The following is a 16,022-nucleotide window of genomic DNA, read 5'->3' on the forward strand; positions in this document are numbered from 1 at the left end:
GTCTGTAATCCCGTTTTTTGTAACAATGTAAGGATATCCTAAACAACTGTGCCTTAGCTACAGCTTCATTCAAAAACCAGCCAACCATTAGCTAGATCTGCATCCTCAGCTTATCTTCCCTTCTCCTACATGCAGCCTCCCAGCTCCCCCTATTTGTCATCACTTTTTACATTGTCTTTGATGTTACACCATAAATCCCCTCAAGATTTGATGCAATTTTCATTTATATATGCATTGTATTAAGAATGTCAGGGTACACTTAAAGCTCTAAAAAAATTACTGTGTATCTCACAGCTTCCTCAGGTTACATTTAAAATGTATGGGTTTGGTGTTTTTTTTTTTTTAATTTTGTGAATTGTAGAACAATTTGGAATTTTGTAAAGTAGAAAGTGAATTTTAAAACTCAGCCAGACTTGCCTTATACTTCTCACTGAATCAAATCTTGTTCCAGGTTACAGTGTTTCAAGGTAGTTAGGGCAACAAATCAAATAAGTTGTACTGATATATCACAAACATTTTATTTGTTTTCTTTCCTATGGCCAAAGAAAATTAAAAATAAGTTTAAAAAAAAAAAACCTACTTAAATTACATTTAAACCACAGGGAGTTAACAAGAGCCCAGTACACTGCAGATGAGAGACTGCCAAAGTCCATGTTCAGTTTCACCAATTGTGCTGTAACATAAAGGGGAGGGGAAAATATTACTGGATTTACTATTAATACAGAAAATGTTACTTTTTGCCTAACAAAGCACACACTGTCCTACCTTCCTTTCTCTGCAGGCTGAGCTGACGTTCTGCACCGGGGACATTATCACTGTCTTTGGTGAAATTGATGAAGATGGATTTTATTATGTAAGTTGGCTTGTTTGGTCACTTCCAACCGCTATGACCTGTTAGAGCAATCTTCAGGAGCATGAAGGGTTAAACAGCAGCTGGGGCCCAGCTGTGTCTCAAACATTTTAGAAGTGACTCCCAGAGGAGTAACTTGCTTGCCTCAGGAGCTGTGCAGCCTCACACCACAGTCCGGGGCGCTGCAGTCCTACGGAGCCACATCTAGAAACGGTGCAGGGGTTCAGTTCCCACTTCTCCCTCAGGCACAGATAAAGAACAGGGTTCTTTGCTCTCTGTTACACACACTCGCTCTTGTAGTCTTCAAGTGTGTAAGCTCTTAAGGTCCCTAGTGACCTCAGATGGGTATTTCCTCCTCCTCACTGGCTTTGAAATAGTCAAAAGTATTTCCTTACCTTCTTGGGAACTGACGTTTGTTTTAACTGAAACATTTGCTGAAACTTTCATTGTGTTGCAGGGTGAACTTAATGGGCAAAAGGGGCTGGTTCCTTCCAACTTTCTTGAAGAAGTGCCTGATGATGTTGAAGTCTATCTATCTGACGCACCCTCACGATATGCTCACGATACACCGATTCGTACAAAAGCAAAAAGGGTAAGCAACCGAATAAGAAAAACTTAAAATTTTTTTTCCATGCCATTTTCATATATAATTTAGACATTATTTTTAACATTTTTAAATCCATTTACCCATTTAAAATTAACTTTCAAATATATAAAACAACACAAAATGACTTGACTTTTAGCCTTCTGCTAGCTTGTTACATTTGTAAATGGAGAAACCAAATTTAACATTTAATTGCAGTCATTACAGTACTTTCAATTACAATTTGAGTTTAAACAGCTTTTCCCTGGCAAAAGTAATTACTTCCTAATGCTTCTAAACTACTCTTACTACGTGCAATATCTAGATGAAAGCAAAAGTTCTTGCGGACAAAAAGACTGGTACAAACCTTCCTTTAAATACAAGTTGTCGATGCAGCTGATTGACAGTGCTCATCTCTTAATCCTTATGACTTCCTATTCCAACTGGCAGTAGTTAATTGCCCAGAGACTTCTCTTTTATGAAAGACTAATCATGTTTAGAGTTATCTCATTTTTGGTTTTGTTTCATCACTGCAATACTTTTATATATTATATATTTTATATATATTTTTATTTCTTTGCTCATCTGCTTGGAAACAGAAGAAGAGTGTTCATTTCACACCTTAATAAGGCAATGTAGCCTTCACGTAAGTGAGCAACTGAAGATACCAATAGAGATTTCAATTAAAGCTACCTGGCTATCTAATGCAAGTCTTGAAACTTAATTGTGGGGGAAAAATAAAGAAATATGTCTCCAAAATCCTTGGCCACAGAAGAACAGGCTGTACGCTTTTACTGTATCATCTAGTCAATTTAGGTTTTTTAGGAGACAAATCCTTTAAAAAGGAATCCTTACTTATAAGTCTATTAGACCTGGCTTTACGAAGGTCAATGTTTGGAGCATATTTCTTCATGAGCTAAATGTTTATGTTTACATAGAAAGGAGAGTTTGATGTCTAACTACCCTACAAACGAAAGCTGCATATTGCATTGTTAGCCAACCTGGGATGTAAAAACTCCAAGCTCCTGTATCAAGAGAAAAGCACAACACCCCCAACCCTTAAAGAACATACAAATGGAACATAAGCTGATACATATGGTAGTTTACAAGGGTATAGTTGGTTCTGAAACTCATTACACTCAAATAGAGCTACTTAAATTGTCTGCCTTAAAATGTGTTTTCCATAATCGATTATACCCCAGTTTGCCTAAGACCAACTATTCACCACTTCCAAAAAAAATCCCTTCCTATGGTACAATTTACTCGGATTTTCCAAGAAAGTGCACATTTGAAGTATTAGCAACTGTTTGGTTTACCAATGCAATAAAAGTCTCACTATGAACCATGCAGCTCACTGAATGAATGCATTAGACTAAATATCTGGTATCTTCAGGTGTACGTTTGGGTGCTTTACCAAGTTGGTTTTTTTTCATTAGAATTAGACCTTGATTTAAAATCAAAGTAGGCTTGAAGCCCCTTTGCTTAACTCACTGTTGCACAGCAGGCCAGTAAATTGCTGATGTTTTAACTTGAACTACAAGATAATAGGGGTCCCTAAGGCATGGATTCTCCTCTGAAAATATCACCTTAATTGATAGTACCACATTTTGTCAGCTGGGCACTGTAGTTAGGATAGGCTGAGTATAAGTAGTTTTAGCATTTTCATTCAAGTGCTTTTGATGATTAAAAAAAAATAGCTGTTTAAAATATTTAGGAATGCTGTCATCTAACTATCGTACAAGTATTCACCTTCATTCAGCAACCTCATAGCTGCAGCATACACATCAAGCAGTCAGGGTCTTTAAGCTTTCTTTGATTGCAATTAAGGTTCATTTTAGCATTTTCTTTTTTCTTTTCTTTTTTTTTTAAGCCAGTGTGCCATCTTCTCAAATATGTACATAAAGTTTGCTAGCCAATTTTAAAGAAAAGGCATTTAAAGGACATTATCATGTGGCAGTTTAAGTAATTTCTTCTGAAAACAGTTTGGCTTCTATAGATTGCTAATCTGTAGTAATTAACACATTTATTTTTCTTAAATTTATAGCGCAAAGTATCCCTCTTCAGTTTTGTAGTACCAGAGTACTGAAATGCAAAACCAAAACCAGTTTTGTGGCTTCTGTGGCCAGAGCTATGGCAAAACAAGCATATCCAACTCTTTCTTTAAAAAAGTATAACCAAAACAAGGCTCTATTGGAGTGTTTGCTATTGTCTATACTTTTTGTCAAAGTTTATGTTTTCCCTAAGCCCATATGGTATTTTAAGCCACAAAGAAGAAAGAAACCAGCCCTTTTGTTTAAGTGGGTAATAGGACAAGTGATATTACCAACTTTCTTGATGATAACAGCTTTGAAGCTTTCAAACATTCAATAAATGATAACAATGTACCTAATAGGTTCCTCCTGAGAATACAGGTACATCACGGAGAGCACCATCCCCCACAGTTCATCTCCATTCTGGGTCACCTACGTCACCTATGGGTTCTGGTAGTCCCGGGAGAGGCAGGGATATGTCCTCGAAAAAGAAAAAGGGGCTGCTTTCCAAAGGCAAGAAACTGCTGAAAAAGCTTGGTGCAGTGAAATGATTCATGTACTCCTGGACAACTTGTAAAGCTTCGAGTCTGTGTATTTTTTATTTAAACGTCAAAACTAGGGCTTTCATGACTATGCAGTACAACTTTACCAAACCTTTGCATTTTTAACTCTGACATCAATAGAATCATGTGAATTGCCTAATCAAAACAGCAAGAAAAAAAGGAAGTGGATTTGTTGTTGCAAACATTCTTAAAAAAAAAAAAAGTCAAATTTGTGGGATTAAGACCAGAAGAACATGGTTTTATTTGAAGTCAACTCAACACCTGCAACTCCATTGGATAAATCTCAGCCTTTGGTGTCTAACTGTGAGTGGGGGGAAGAAAACACTATTCATTGATTCCTGGTTCAGAGATCACCCCACTGTATCTAACCTTTATCATACACAAAAATGGTCTTGAAACTCCTAGTTTAATCAGCCTTGATGTTTTGCCTTATTAATGCACAATGATTTGTACTGTCTAATAAATATACAGCGTATACTTTGTATGTACTGTGTATTCAACTGTCTTCATCTTCCCTGAAACATGGTAATTTAAGATCAAGTACTATGTTACTGACTCCATTCAATGTCTGATGTAACTCCTGGGAGTTTGAAAGTGCTGTGCAAAATGCTTTCTTTTTGGTTTTTGCTGCTTTTTTTTTCTTTCAAACCAAAACCGTTAATTGGTTTCTTTAGTCAACATCTTCACTAAACTGAAATCAGATACAGTGTAAGTTATTCAGAGACTCACCCAGTTTCAACCACACAGCCTCTAGTTTTGGAGTTTCTGGTTCATTGTTCTAAATTACCAGGAAAACAAAACCAAACCAAACTCCAAACAACTTCACAACAAGAAACCTTTATTCCCCAACTTTTTTTCCTGTGGAAGTACAGTCCTAAGTTAAAAAGCATTTTCATATTGCTGATGTCAGATTCAAGATCAAGTACATGTCTAAAGTAAAAAGTGAAAAACTGTGTTAGACACACAAGCCCTAGCCAGTAAAGGCTGCAAGAGGTGATAATCAAATATTAATTGCAATATTGGCATCTCAAGAAAAACAATCTTACACATTGATGGCAGTCATTGGCTGTTACTATTTTGTAATTCTTGTCCATTTGTAAATTGTTTTTACTGTTTATACATACTTTTCAGACTGCCTTTCTTTTTGTAATTTATGGAAGGTTTATAAATGAATGATCAAAGCTTCCCCATTGTGTCTTCAGATAATAATGTAAATTACTGTAAGATACCGTGTGCTAGATTATAACATTTAATTAAAGAAAATAACTGGCCTAAATTTGTGGTAAAGTACTGTGTGGGTGTGTGCATGTGTACAACTGTTGTGTATTATATTTTATATAAATAAATAATTTGATATTTTGTAGAGTGCAGTATGTTTCATGTATCTACTGTATAGCTGGTTGATTATTGTGTTGGCCATCCCTCTCCTGCTAAAGGACCAGGCACAAGCAGCCAGATCCATGCCTAGGGAGCGATTATGAAGCACGCAGCCCTGGCACGAGCTCCACGTCCAAGCAGTAACCATTTCCTACCGGTCTGTAGCTGGCTAAGGATGCAGATGTACCGGCTCCTTTTCTACTGACCTCAAGTGATAGAAACCAGAGAACAAATACCCCTGACAGGTCTGAGTGATACATAACTAGAAAGAAATACAAAATACTAAGCAGTGAATAGGGAACTCTGCCACTGTATGACACGAGAAAGACCAAAATATTTGCTGAAACCCCCTATGCCTCTCTTCACTACAAATGTCACATACACACCAAGGAAAGAAAGAAAACCTGACCTGAATACAAGTTGTACAGCTCCCTCAGTTTTCAGAGCTGTCGATGGCTGAAGTTTCCTGTAGAATAAAGGCGCATCTAAATGCAAGACTCCAGGAGCTTTTCAGAGGAATGCAATGGTTAGAAAGTTACTCTAGCACATCACATAGTATGCCCAAAACCCAATCTTGACATATGTATGCAAATATATCTAACAGGCTCAAACGAGCAACAGTTATAGCAACAACTTTATTTAAATCTCACAAACAAAAGGAACAAGGTTCACAACAATTTAGTTAAAAAAAAAAAACCCACACAACCCCAGCACTAATCCAAATTCTTCCATATGCACAAGTTTGACACTGTGTTGATGGAAGTTTTGCATTGCCAGACACAACTGCTATTTGCTTTACAAATTAAGCTACTCTTGCCAAATAGTCACCAGTGAAAATCTTAGAAGTACAATACAAACCAAAGCCTAAGCACTTCCCAGTACTTGGAACTACACAACCAAAAAACCCAAACCCATGAATAGCAAAACTATCTACTTCTTTGCACATCAGTGCACTCATTCTTTGATGGAAATTATTTTCCTCATTTAACAAGCATGCAGTTAAACAATGTCAACCAAGAAATTTAGTTCATTCCAGTTATGACTTTGCAGTTGTCTAAAACTGCTATGTACTCGCACTACGCAGTAAATAAGAAGTTACAAGACTAGGAAAAGAGCATGTCAACAGGATAGTCTGTGCTAAGTCACACAGCCCCCACCACAGCACTCAAGCTTAGCCAAAGCTGTCACTTTTTGTGGAGAGAATACTGTAGCCTTAGACAATAAAGGTGTTCCTATAGCTGTGATAGGATACAGAAATAACTCTGCCTCTGACACTCACAGAACTTCCACGTCAGCTATGGCAGTCAGAGTCCCACGTCACTTCCCTCCACTCCTAGGGCGATGCAAGTGAGCACAAGCCAGTCTCTACTTGGTCTGCAAAGCACTTACAGGGGCAAGTATTTAAAACCCTTCCATAGGTTTTGCAGCACTCTGCGATCTTAAAACAACACCTTGATAACCAAGAATGGCTGATAGCCTCTCTTTAACCTACGAAATACTTTAGGAGGCAAAGTTTTGCCCTCATTTTAACAGCCAAGAAAAACAAGGAAGCAACAACTGCATTTTGAAAATTAGAAGTGTAATGTGCTTGCTGGAGAAGTTTGGATTTTGGTCTACATCACTATATATCTTGTATGCCAAAAATTATTCTGTGTAAGACTTCCCCAAAACATAAATAAAAACAAGAACTGATAATCTTTTGTGAAGTATCCCAGAAACACTTCAGTAAATAAGTATTAAAAGATAATATAGTTGCAGAGTTTGTATAGCAAGCAAGAGACCTATTCACAATGCAGACCTGCTAGCTCAACCTACTTCCTACAAAGAAAATAAAGTTCCACAACTGCACATATAATTATCCCATGCATATGTCTCTCAAGAAAACAAACAAACAAAAACACTTAGCAAAAAACTATACAAACCCCCAGACAATTCTCCATTCCCTAGAAAGGAACTACATTTAATTTTTTAGCTGGTAACTTAACTTCAAAGATAGTAAAGTCTGTCTGAAAGTAACAGGTTTGGTTCTCTGTGAATACTCTGACCAACAAGGAAAGCCAGTTTATGGGCATATTGGCAAGGAGCAGGTACTCTGATAACACCCTGCAGAAGGAAAAAAAGAAAAAAAAAAGGGGGGGGAATTATTTTCAAGTCATTTACATAAGCATGCATTCACTGTAACAAACAGTGTCCTGGAATTCAAAAGTTTGGACACATGCAAAATTTATATTCCCTGCAGTTTATACAGATTTGTGAAAACAACATTACGTACACTGAACACATTAAAATAACCCCATGCTTTACACAAAAATAAATGTGAAAAACTTGTCAACTCCCTTCCCCTCCACACTCCAAAAAAGCCCCTTATGCAGGTTTACATGTGGTGCTGGACCTCACGGCATCAAGGTGGGACATGGGTAAGTCATGTGAAATATTTACAGTTACTAAATAGGCAAATCTAAAGCACACCTCAGGCATGAGCTGACTGTGCTGATCTCAGCATGCAACAGAAGAAGCCTCCAGGGAAATGGAGGAACACAGCTCCATCTCCACACAAATAAGTAAGTATTTCTGCAGGCAAGAAATGCTCATTTCAGTTTCGCTTTTGACACGAATTTGAGAATTTGGGAACAATACTCAACGAACCCCAAGTATTTTCTAGAGAGAGTAAAGATGACTTTAAATCTTCAGACATAATTATAAACCGTCAAGTTCTCAAACCACCACTCTAGCTCAAGAGGCATACTTGTAGGCTTTTTGGATCTGCATGGGTCTTTTAAGGATACCTTTTTCTACCTTCTCATGGGTTGTTACTGCAGAGAGATGTGCAATTGTAGAAGAAAAATATTATCATTTCCCAGAGGAAATACTTACCGACCAGTTATAGTACATGTGGCAAAGTTTGTAGGTTAAACGTTGTACATGATCTGGCTTCAGTTTGCTAGTGTCATAAATTACGTTATAATGTGTGGGTGCAACACAGCCATTTCGCACTGCCTGACTCACAATGAAGAAATCATACCTGTAATAGAAGACACAAACACCAGAAGTCTGATACAGAAAGGGCTGCTTTTCTTAGAAAAATGCAAATCCCCACAAATTTGTCATACTTATTTTCTTCAAGTCACTTTATGCAGACTGAGTAAATCCCCGAAGTATGCCTATACTTTGGTCACAAAATCATCAGTTTCCTCTATTTCTGAAAGGCCAGGAGATCTGGAAGAATGTAAATAATCTTATTATATGGAAAGGGCCTTAAGACCATGAAGATGTTAACCATTTGTCATATAGTCTTCCCCCCATAACCACGCTGCACGTGTACTTGGCTTACGCTCATTTCCTCTAGCACCCCGAGCCACGTTTGGATGCGTCACCTACCACATCACTTGGAACACCTGCAGCAAGCTAGTACAATACAACAAAAAGGCAAAACTACGTATTGGAACCGTGCGCTGCCTCAGACGACTGCATGGTTCCCTAGGTGCTCCAGCATCCCCTGAAAGTAAAGCCTTTCACGGTGTACTGACAAGCTATGCTTTTCGCACATAGGTGACCTGAATTTCATGGAGTGTGACTGGCAAAAATGGTCAATACTAACAGCAAGTGAGTCAGTGAGATCTGTGTATGCGTGTTACCTACACACATAACTGTACAATTCTGAGTCGTCTTCTAGTGACTTCCCAACCACCTAACAATACTTCCCACACTTGCTCATAAAACGTAATGCTCACAAAGTAACAAAATCTACATGCAATGTCAAAACTCCAGCCAGACAGAATTTCATTTCCGTTAAGGACAGTTGGGCAATCCTATCAATAGTCACTCATTCAGTACTAAACCTTTAAAAATCAAAAAAGGGAAACACCAAGAAGTGAAACACAGACACTTACTTAAAGTATATAAAATACTCTGATGTATACGAATACTCCATATTGAAAGCCATGAAATAATTGCTTAATGATTTCATAAAATTTAAGCTTCTCCATTTCTTTCATCTACACATTCACTGTAATTTCTTTTCAAAAGGACAGAGGTGTGGAAAGTATTCTTTTACTTGATACCGGATGTATTTCCCTTATTATCATGTTGCCAGCAAAGAGAGGGAGTGTTACTTCTAACTTACCACTCTGGTCTGGTAACCTCCACATCAACAACAGTACCAGGGGGTGGGTTTTTAAGTGCTCCACCGCTCTGTGCAAAGAATCTGGCATTCACTCGTTTCTTCACAACTATCACAGTAAGTCTTGGACTAAAATAAGTGATAACAGAATTAAAAAAACCCCACATGAACAAAAAACCCCACACTATCCTGAAAAACTGCACTAAGCCTATTTCAGAAGCAGATTCTCTAGAGCTTCCAATGAAAAGAAACTTTAGAGTTCTCCAGGGCATTAATTTCACATATAAGTCTTCACTAATTCAATGATTTAGATTAAGTAGGACATTGTTCATAACTTTAGATTTTTAGTTTCAGGTGCAACTTGGATACTATTTCTCAACAATCCAGCTTATATTTAACTTCATAGGGAGACAGAAAACAAACCACAAAGGGATCTTCTAAATCCAGATCTGATTTCTACTATCTCTCTACCTCATCTTTTAATAAAGAAAACACTGTGTTTTAGCAGTATTTTTGGTAAAGAGCAAGCCATTAAGAGAAGCTAAGCAGAAGAAGTAAGCACTTCACTCCTATTCGCTATAACTTGTCTTGTGCTCCACTTGCCTGCAGCATCAGGAAATATTTTCATTTTCCAGAGCAGATTAAGAAACCAAGTCACTGGAGTTGATAAGTTTTAAAGCAGAATGGTGAAAACTGTACAGAACAAAGTGACTGGACAATAGACAGTCCCTTCAGAAGTGGAAAGAAAAAAATGGACCTACTGGACACGTGATAGGAATCAGGCTATCATCAACCAGTTGGAAAAAAGTATTCATTACCACAGGCATCAAGAATGCCTGTGGAGTATACATGTACGTGTGTACTGAACACTCACGTGGTGCATGTACTAAAAACCTTCCCTATCATATTACAACTTTGGTATCTCAAATCACATAAACAATCAGTAGAAAAGCAGTTATCTGAGCTCAAGTAAAAATAAATAAGGAGGAAAAGATGCCACAATCTGCATCTATAATCATTTTTTGTATCCCAGTATATATTTCTCTTACAGTATAAAAAAGGATGTTGGTGGAAACAGACTTACTTGTAGTCTTTTCCAACACTCTTCAAGCAATCCAGAAATTGAGGCACTTCATAATTAACCAAAGTATTTAGTTGTCCATCTCCTACACCATCACGATACACAATAATACGAGAAGGCAAATACTTATTCCACTTGAACCAGTCTCTTAGAGCAGCTTAAAAAAAAAATCAAAAATAGTAAAATCTGTTAGCTATAATGACAATTCATTGCAAAACAAATATTGATTTTTATAACTGGAAAAACAGCAGTTAAGTTTTGAAACCTAAGGTCCTCAATCTTTCAGTAACCTGAAACAGGTACGCATCATGATACACAAATGTTACCTGCAAAGAGTTCTGGTTTACCTGCATACTGACACAAAAAGAAAGAACCCAAGGAGATTGTCTACTCTGCTGTCCTCTCTCACAGCAAGGAGCTGCCATCCTTTAAATCTGTCTCCTTTAAAGCATTCTTTGAAGCACACTGATAAGTATTATTTAATTATTGTTAAGACATATGGGAATCAATGAAAGAATGTACACAAAATGCTATTAACTTTCAGCAATATTTACAACTGTATTTTTAATCTGTTTTTAATCTAAGTTCACATCGGTAACGCCTTCCCTCGAGGCAGCTGAGGTGGTGTGTTTTGAAGAAACTAAACTGTCATTCCTTAGATGTGACTCAACAAGAGCAGAAAGCCTTCTCTTACTTTGCAAGCAGGCTTTGAGTCCATCCACAAGTTCCTGCCCACGACCTTGAACAGCACAGCGGGAGAACCACCTGTGAAGAACAAAATAAAAGATGACCTTCAAAGCATTTCCCAGGCTTACTTCCATTAAGTTATTTTTAAAATGGCTATGACAACTTAGTCTTTATAGGTATTGTGGGTCAATGCAGTCAAGCAAGAGGTAGTGTACTATGAGAGCATTTCCCTCGCAAAGCCCCTGTGGTAGACAAATGCTGTATCACCACGTCAATTCCTCTCAATCAGACAACTTTCACACAAAGAAAGAGCCTGTCACTCTGATGCCCTCTACTCATCCCAGCCCTTGGCCCACCATTTGCCTCTCCCATGCACTGCAGGAGGAGGACATCCCCTCCACGAATGTGGTGGAAAAAATAATCCACAATATACAGTTGATTTACTGTACATTGTTAATAAGAAATCTGGACACTTTCATGATGGCCCACCACATTCAAGCTGCTTTTCAGTTAAGGGAAAGATAAAAGATTTTTTTTTTTTTTTTTTTTTTAATTCTTTGGCATTCAAATCTTACCGTGTCATTGTTTGATTCAGGCTAGCGACAAATCCTGCAATTGACTGCTTTCCAGATAAAGTGTCATGGTAACAATCAATTCCCACAACCATTACCTGTTTCAGCTTAAAAGGAATCAATACAGAACATGTATTAGTACATGAAGACAGGCCAAAGCACCCATCATCTCCATCCCGTAGTGTAACAAGATCACGACATAAGCTGTATGGTTTCAGGACGCTAAAGTAAACCATTGGCACCGAATTCTTTATTTAAATGTCTCCTTATGTCATATTTAACTTCATGCCTCTTTTCACAGACACAAAACAAACTACACAAAGAATACTCAATTTTCTTTTTTGGGGAAAAAGGCTTGCTTTTTAAAATGGAGCTCAATAAAGAAAAGAGCATTGTTAAAAAAAATTACTTACTGGGATCTCAACACTCCAAAGTTCTCCACCCATTTTACAGTTCATTTGTAAGGCAATTTTTGTTGCTATGGCCATAGCAGTCTGAGGCTTGCTTAAAGTGCGAGCAATCACACATTGACTTGGAATGGGACAATCTGTACATAAGTATTTCTTGATAGCATCATATTTATCCTTTCGGGAACTCGACAAAACACAAACTGCCTTTAAAGAAAAAAAAAAAGAAGGGGGGTTTTAAAAAGCTGCATTCTCAGATTTATGCAACAGTTGTAGTTCTTTAGGAAAAGTTGCTTACACTCAAGAAGAATATTCAAGTGCTCACACTGAAAGAAATACTTGGAAAGTTCCAGTATCTATACATGAGAGCCAAGTACAAAGGCTTTTTTCCAGAAGGATACGCATAGTTAGTCTGGGGTTTGAACAGGAGTAAGAGTAGACATGTAGCAGATACTCAGGAGCCAAGAGTTCTATTTCTGAGAATGGTGTTTTAAGACTAGTGGGATTCAATTACAGAGATTAACATCATTTGAAATTTGGATTCAAATACATACTATGTTTGTTTCAGGGGTAATGCTTTGCTGTAAAACCCTTAAATAAGCTTCTGTTCTATCGTCTACTTCAATCCTGAAAAGGAAGAGGAAAAAAAATGCTTACAGGAAAAAAACCCAAAACTAACAGCTATTGAAATGTTAGCAAACACACAGATGTTTCTTATGCATCAGTACTGCATGAAGTGTCACATTTATAGCTATTAATAAATGTGTAATATTGACACATTTTGGAGATTAAGAGGAATCATCCCCAACTTAGGCTTCCAAGAGCAATGTAAAAAAGTTAAAAGCAAGCACGGGTGCTCAAAGGAAGATATTTGCAATGAGAACAAATCAGAATATGTCCAAAGTCAGCAAGAAAACATATATTCCTTCTTGTATTACATATAGCTTCACTTGAGAAAGTTTTGCTCAATGACTGTATGTCTAATACTGTTTAGTTTTGGCATGCTTTAACACCCAGTGAAAGCTCTCACAAATAAAACCATGAGTAAGAAAAATCAGTCACTAGAGAAAACTGAACAATTTGCATACTGAAAGCAACTTCATTAAGAAGTCTCACAGAAGTTAGTATAGTGTGTCACACTATACTATCTCCTCATTTAACAGGCTAAGCATGCTAAAATTATACTTAAGGTGTATCTGTTATTTTTCCAGCAGCTTTCTGAAGACACTTACATGGTTGCCTTGTTCATTCTGATTCCCATAGATGGTGTGACTTTAAAGAGATTTTGAACTAACGTATTAGCAATATCATAGTTGCGCCGCGTGTATATTAATAACCAGTTGTCCAGAGGCTTTGCACAGATTAAGGGAGCTCCTCTAGTTTCCTTTGACCAATCAGCAAACTGAGGATTGTAATCAAACTGTAAATAAGAGATGGTAGAGAAAGAAAATCAACCCCCTACCAAACAAGCAATACCACAACTACTTCCTGATACACTTCAGAACAGAATGTAACACTTCTGCCTAGAACAAATGACTTGATTTTTATCTGTTCTAATTTAAAATACGCTTTATCTATCCCTTTCAAGAAATCCTACAATCTTCAAATGTTTCATTTATAATTATGCAAAGACACTTATGATTTTTAGCCCAGGTAAGTTATTACTATTTGCTGCATTTTTTGTGCTACAAAGACATCACTGTTTATGTATTGACTTATTTTTCTCCCACTTTTCTTTTTAATAAGGTAAGTGCTTGAAAAAAAGAAAGTATTATAAAAGAAGAATCAGATCTTTTCAATAATGAGAATAAAAGACGCTTTACCAAATACACAGATATACAGATCTGTAAAGACACTGTAAAATGCCCTTTTCCATCTAGCATCCATTCAAAACAACCCAAAGACCTCTACTACAGAGCAAATATATAGTGGTTTATGGCAATCTATGACTTAATTGAAATTTAAGTTATTCATACTGAAGAGTCACCCCACCTCTGAGAGAACAGATACTGTACGTGTTCTATCTACTGAACTGAAATCATTAGTGAATTTTAATTTGAAAGCCTTGGTATTTTAATAAATGGAAACCAGTTAGAAACATCTTTGGTCTCCTAGTTTGTGTATCTGAAACAACTTTGTTTAGCAGAGGGACTGTTTTGCAAGGAAGACACTACCGTAATGCAAGCCAGAAAAGTCTTCAAGGGTTTCTAAACAGAACTTGTAAACAATTTAACAAGTTTGAGAGTCTCCTGTTTGGACAAAGGCTTGTGTATAACGTTTTCACTTATAATCCTTCATTTGTAAACGAACAAGTAGTATTTCCTTCCTTAAAAACTTGCTTCATCAGTGAAAAATCCAGAAGATTTTAGAAGTTGTTTTATTTACCACATTTCCTGATTGAAAGATCTTTTCTCCTTGAACAACTCTTCCCGTAAAGGATAATAAATTAGTATCAAAGCTTAAACCCCAGTCTCGCAGTTCCTTCTGAACATTGTCATCTCTGTTTAAAAACAAGATTTAAATTAAACCAAAGAAATTTGTTCTTGCTGAGACTTTTCTTTTTTAGAACCAGTAAGATTTCCAAAGTTTTGTTACAAGAAAAGTTCATCATACAAATTTTTCATGACAAAGTACAGAAGATAGTAAGGTAGCATACTTTCGGATGTAGTCAATAAGTCTTCCAATTTCACGTTGCCTTTGCTCAGGTGGCACTCGTGTATGAACAGCCAAGTCTTTCATCATATTAAAATCATTACGCATCTTCTCAGTTAATCCTGTTAACAGCAAAATCTTTTTCTGGGTAAGAGTCAGACTAAGGCATAAGAAAAGTAAACTTGCAAGTCATGCAGGTTAACTGCGCACGTACTGCAGACATGTGAAGGTGTCAGTACTAATCAAGGTTTTCAGTTGCTCCCTGTACATACATTCCCATCTGCATAGAAAAAAAGTCTGGATTTTTGCACTTAAGATGAAACCACAGAAGACATGCAACTCTATTTACATTTCCAAAGCAAAACAAAACAGTGCTGAGATAGACAGGTACTGCTAGTGCAAAGTGAGTATCTCAGAGGAAAATACATATTTATTTTCTTACAAAATTATCAATTTATAGAACTTATGTTGAAAAAGAGAATTTTACTACCACCAAAACCCACTACTAGTTATCAGAGGGCCAATGTTGAACACTGTATGTAAAGACTACGTGACATCAAAACCCCTCAAAACTTTCAACCTCATTTAATTACTAATCTTTTAACTACAAAACTTGTTTCTAAGTTACATTTATACAAAGAAAACATTTCTACTTAACTTTGCAAGAGGCTGCTGTCAAAATACCAGTTTCAGTAGGCATTATGGTTTGACAGATGCTTTGATATGAAAAAATGCTACAGTACCTGTTAGGAAGCACAGCTCTGGAATTAGAACCACAGGTCCTGGCATCATGCTTCCTCTCTTCCTCCTAGACTGACTGATCAAGACAGGCTGGTTCAAGTCAGTAATTTCTTGATTATATTGCTGTATTAGAAATATATATTGTATGTTAGTTTCTTCATAACAAACACTCAGTTTTCTTAATAATAATGCTCACTTTAGAAATCAGTATTTTTCCTAAAACAAACAAAAAACCAAAACAAAAACAACCAGCAACTTTTTTCAATTAGCACATCTAACTTAAGAGGACCTGGTTTTCTCAGAAAAGGCCAAACAGGGAAGCATTGTTCTCTCTATTGGTGTCATCAAATTACTGACTT

The 16,022-nt window shown here is 36.8% G+C and overlaps 2 protein-coding genes across 20 annotated transcripts in view; one reads left to right on the forward strand and one right to left on the reverse strand.

Annotated features, from left to right (window-relative positions):
• The window catches only part of RIMBP2 (RIMS binding protein 2), a 171,720-nt gene extending 166,376 nt beyond the window's left edge, over positions 1-5,344 (forward strand). For 12 of the 18 annotated variants that reach the window (XM_054844747.1, XM_054844750.1, XM_054844752.1 and 9 more), the window contains 3 exons: positions 782-853; positions 1,308-1,442; positions 3,826-5,344. In XM_054844747.1, coding sequence (XP_054700722.1) covers positions 782-853; positions 1,308-1,442; positions 3,826-4,014 — 396 coding nt within the window. In that variant the 3' untranslated portion in view covers positions 4,015-5,344. Of the gene's footprint in view, positions 1-781; positions 854-1,307; positions 1,443-2,032 lie in introns of all 18 variants that reach the window. The other 6 variants (XM_054844753.1, XM_054844763.1, XM_054844757.1 and 3 more) reach the window with 2 other exon arrangements.
• A 2,038-nt stretch (positions 5,345-7,382) lies between these two features.
• The window catches only part of PIWIL1 (piwi like RNA-mediated gene silencing 1), a 177,955-nt gene continuing 169,315 nt past the window's right edge, over positions 7,383-16,022 (reverse strand). For both annotated transcript variants that reach the window (XM_054844294.1, XM_054844293.1), the window contains exons 9-20: positions 15,666-15,786; positions 14,927-15,044; positions 14,656-14,770; positions 13,503-13,690; positions 12,825-12,897; positions 12,277-12,477; positions 11,867-11,970; positions 11,299-11,369; positions 10,608-10,761; positions 9,527-9,652; positions 8,278-8,425; positions 7,383-7,506 (exon numbers count right to left, since the gene is read on the reverse strand). In XM_054844294.1, coding sequence (XP_054700269.1) covers positions 7,390-7,506; positions 8,278-8,425; positions 9,527-9,652; positions 10,608-10,761; positions 11,299-11,369; positions 11,867-11,970; positions 12,277-12,477; positions 12,825-12,897; positions 13,503-13,690; positions 14,656-14,770; positions 14,927-15,044; positions 15,666-15,786 — 1,536 coding nt within the window. In that variant the 3' untranslated portion in view covers positions 7,383-7,389. The remainder of the gene's footprint in view (positions 7,507-8,277; positions 8,426-9,526; positions 9,653-10,607; positions 10,762-11,298; positions 11,370-11,866; positions 11,971-12,276; positions 12,478-12,824; positions 12,898-13,502; positions 13,691-14,655; positions 14,771-14,926; positions 15,045-15,665; positions 15,787-16,022) is intronic.

The sequence above is a fragment of the Grus americana genome, chromosome 16 (assembly GCF_028858705.1).
Source record: "Grus americana isolate bGruAme1 chromosome 16, bGruAme1.mat, whole genome shotgun sequence".
Taxonomy (NCBI): Eukaryota; Metazoa; Chordata; class Aves; order Gruiformes; family Gruidae; genus Grus; species Grus americana.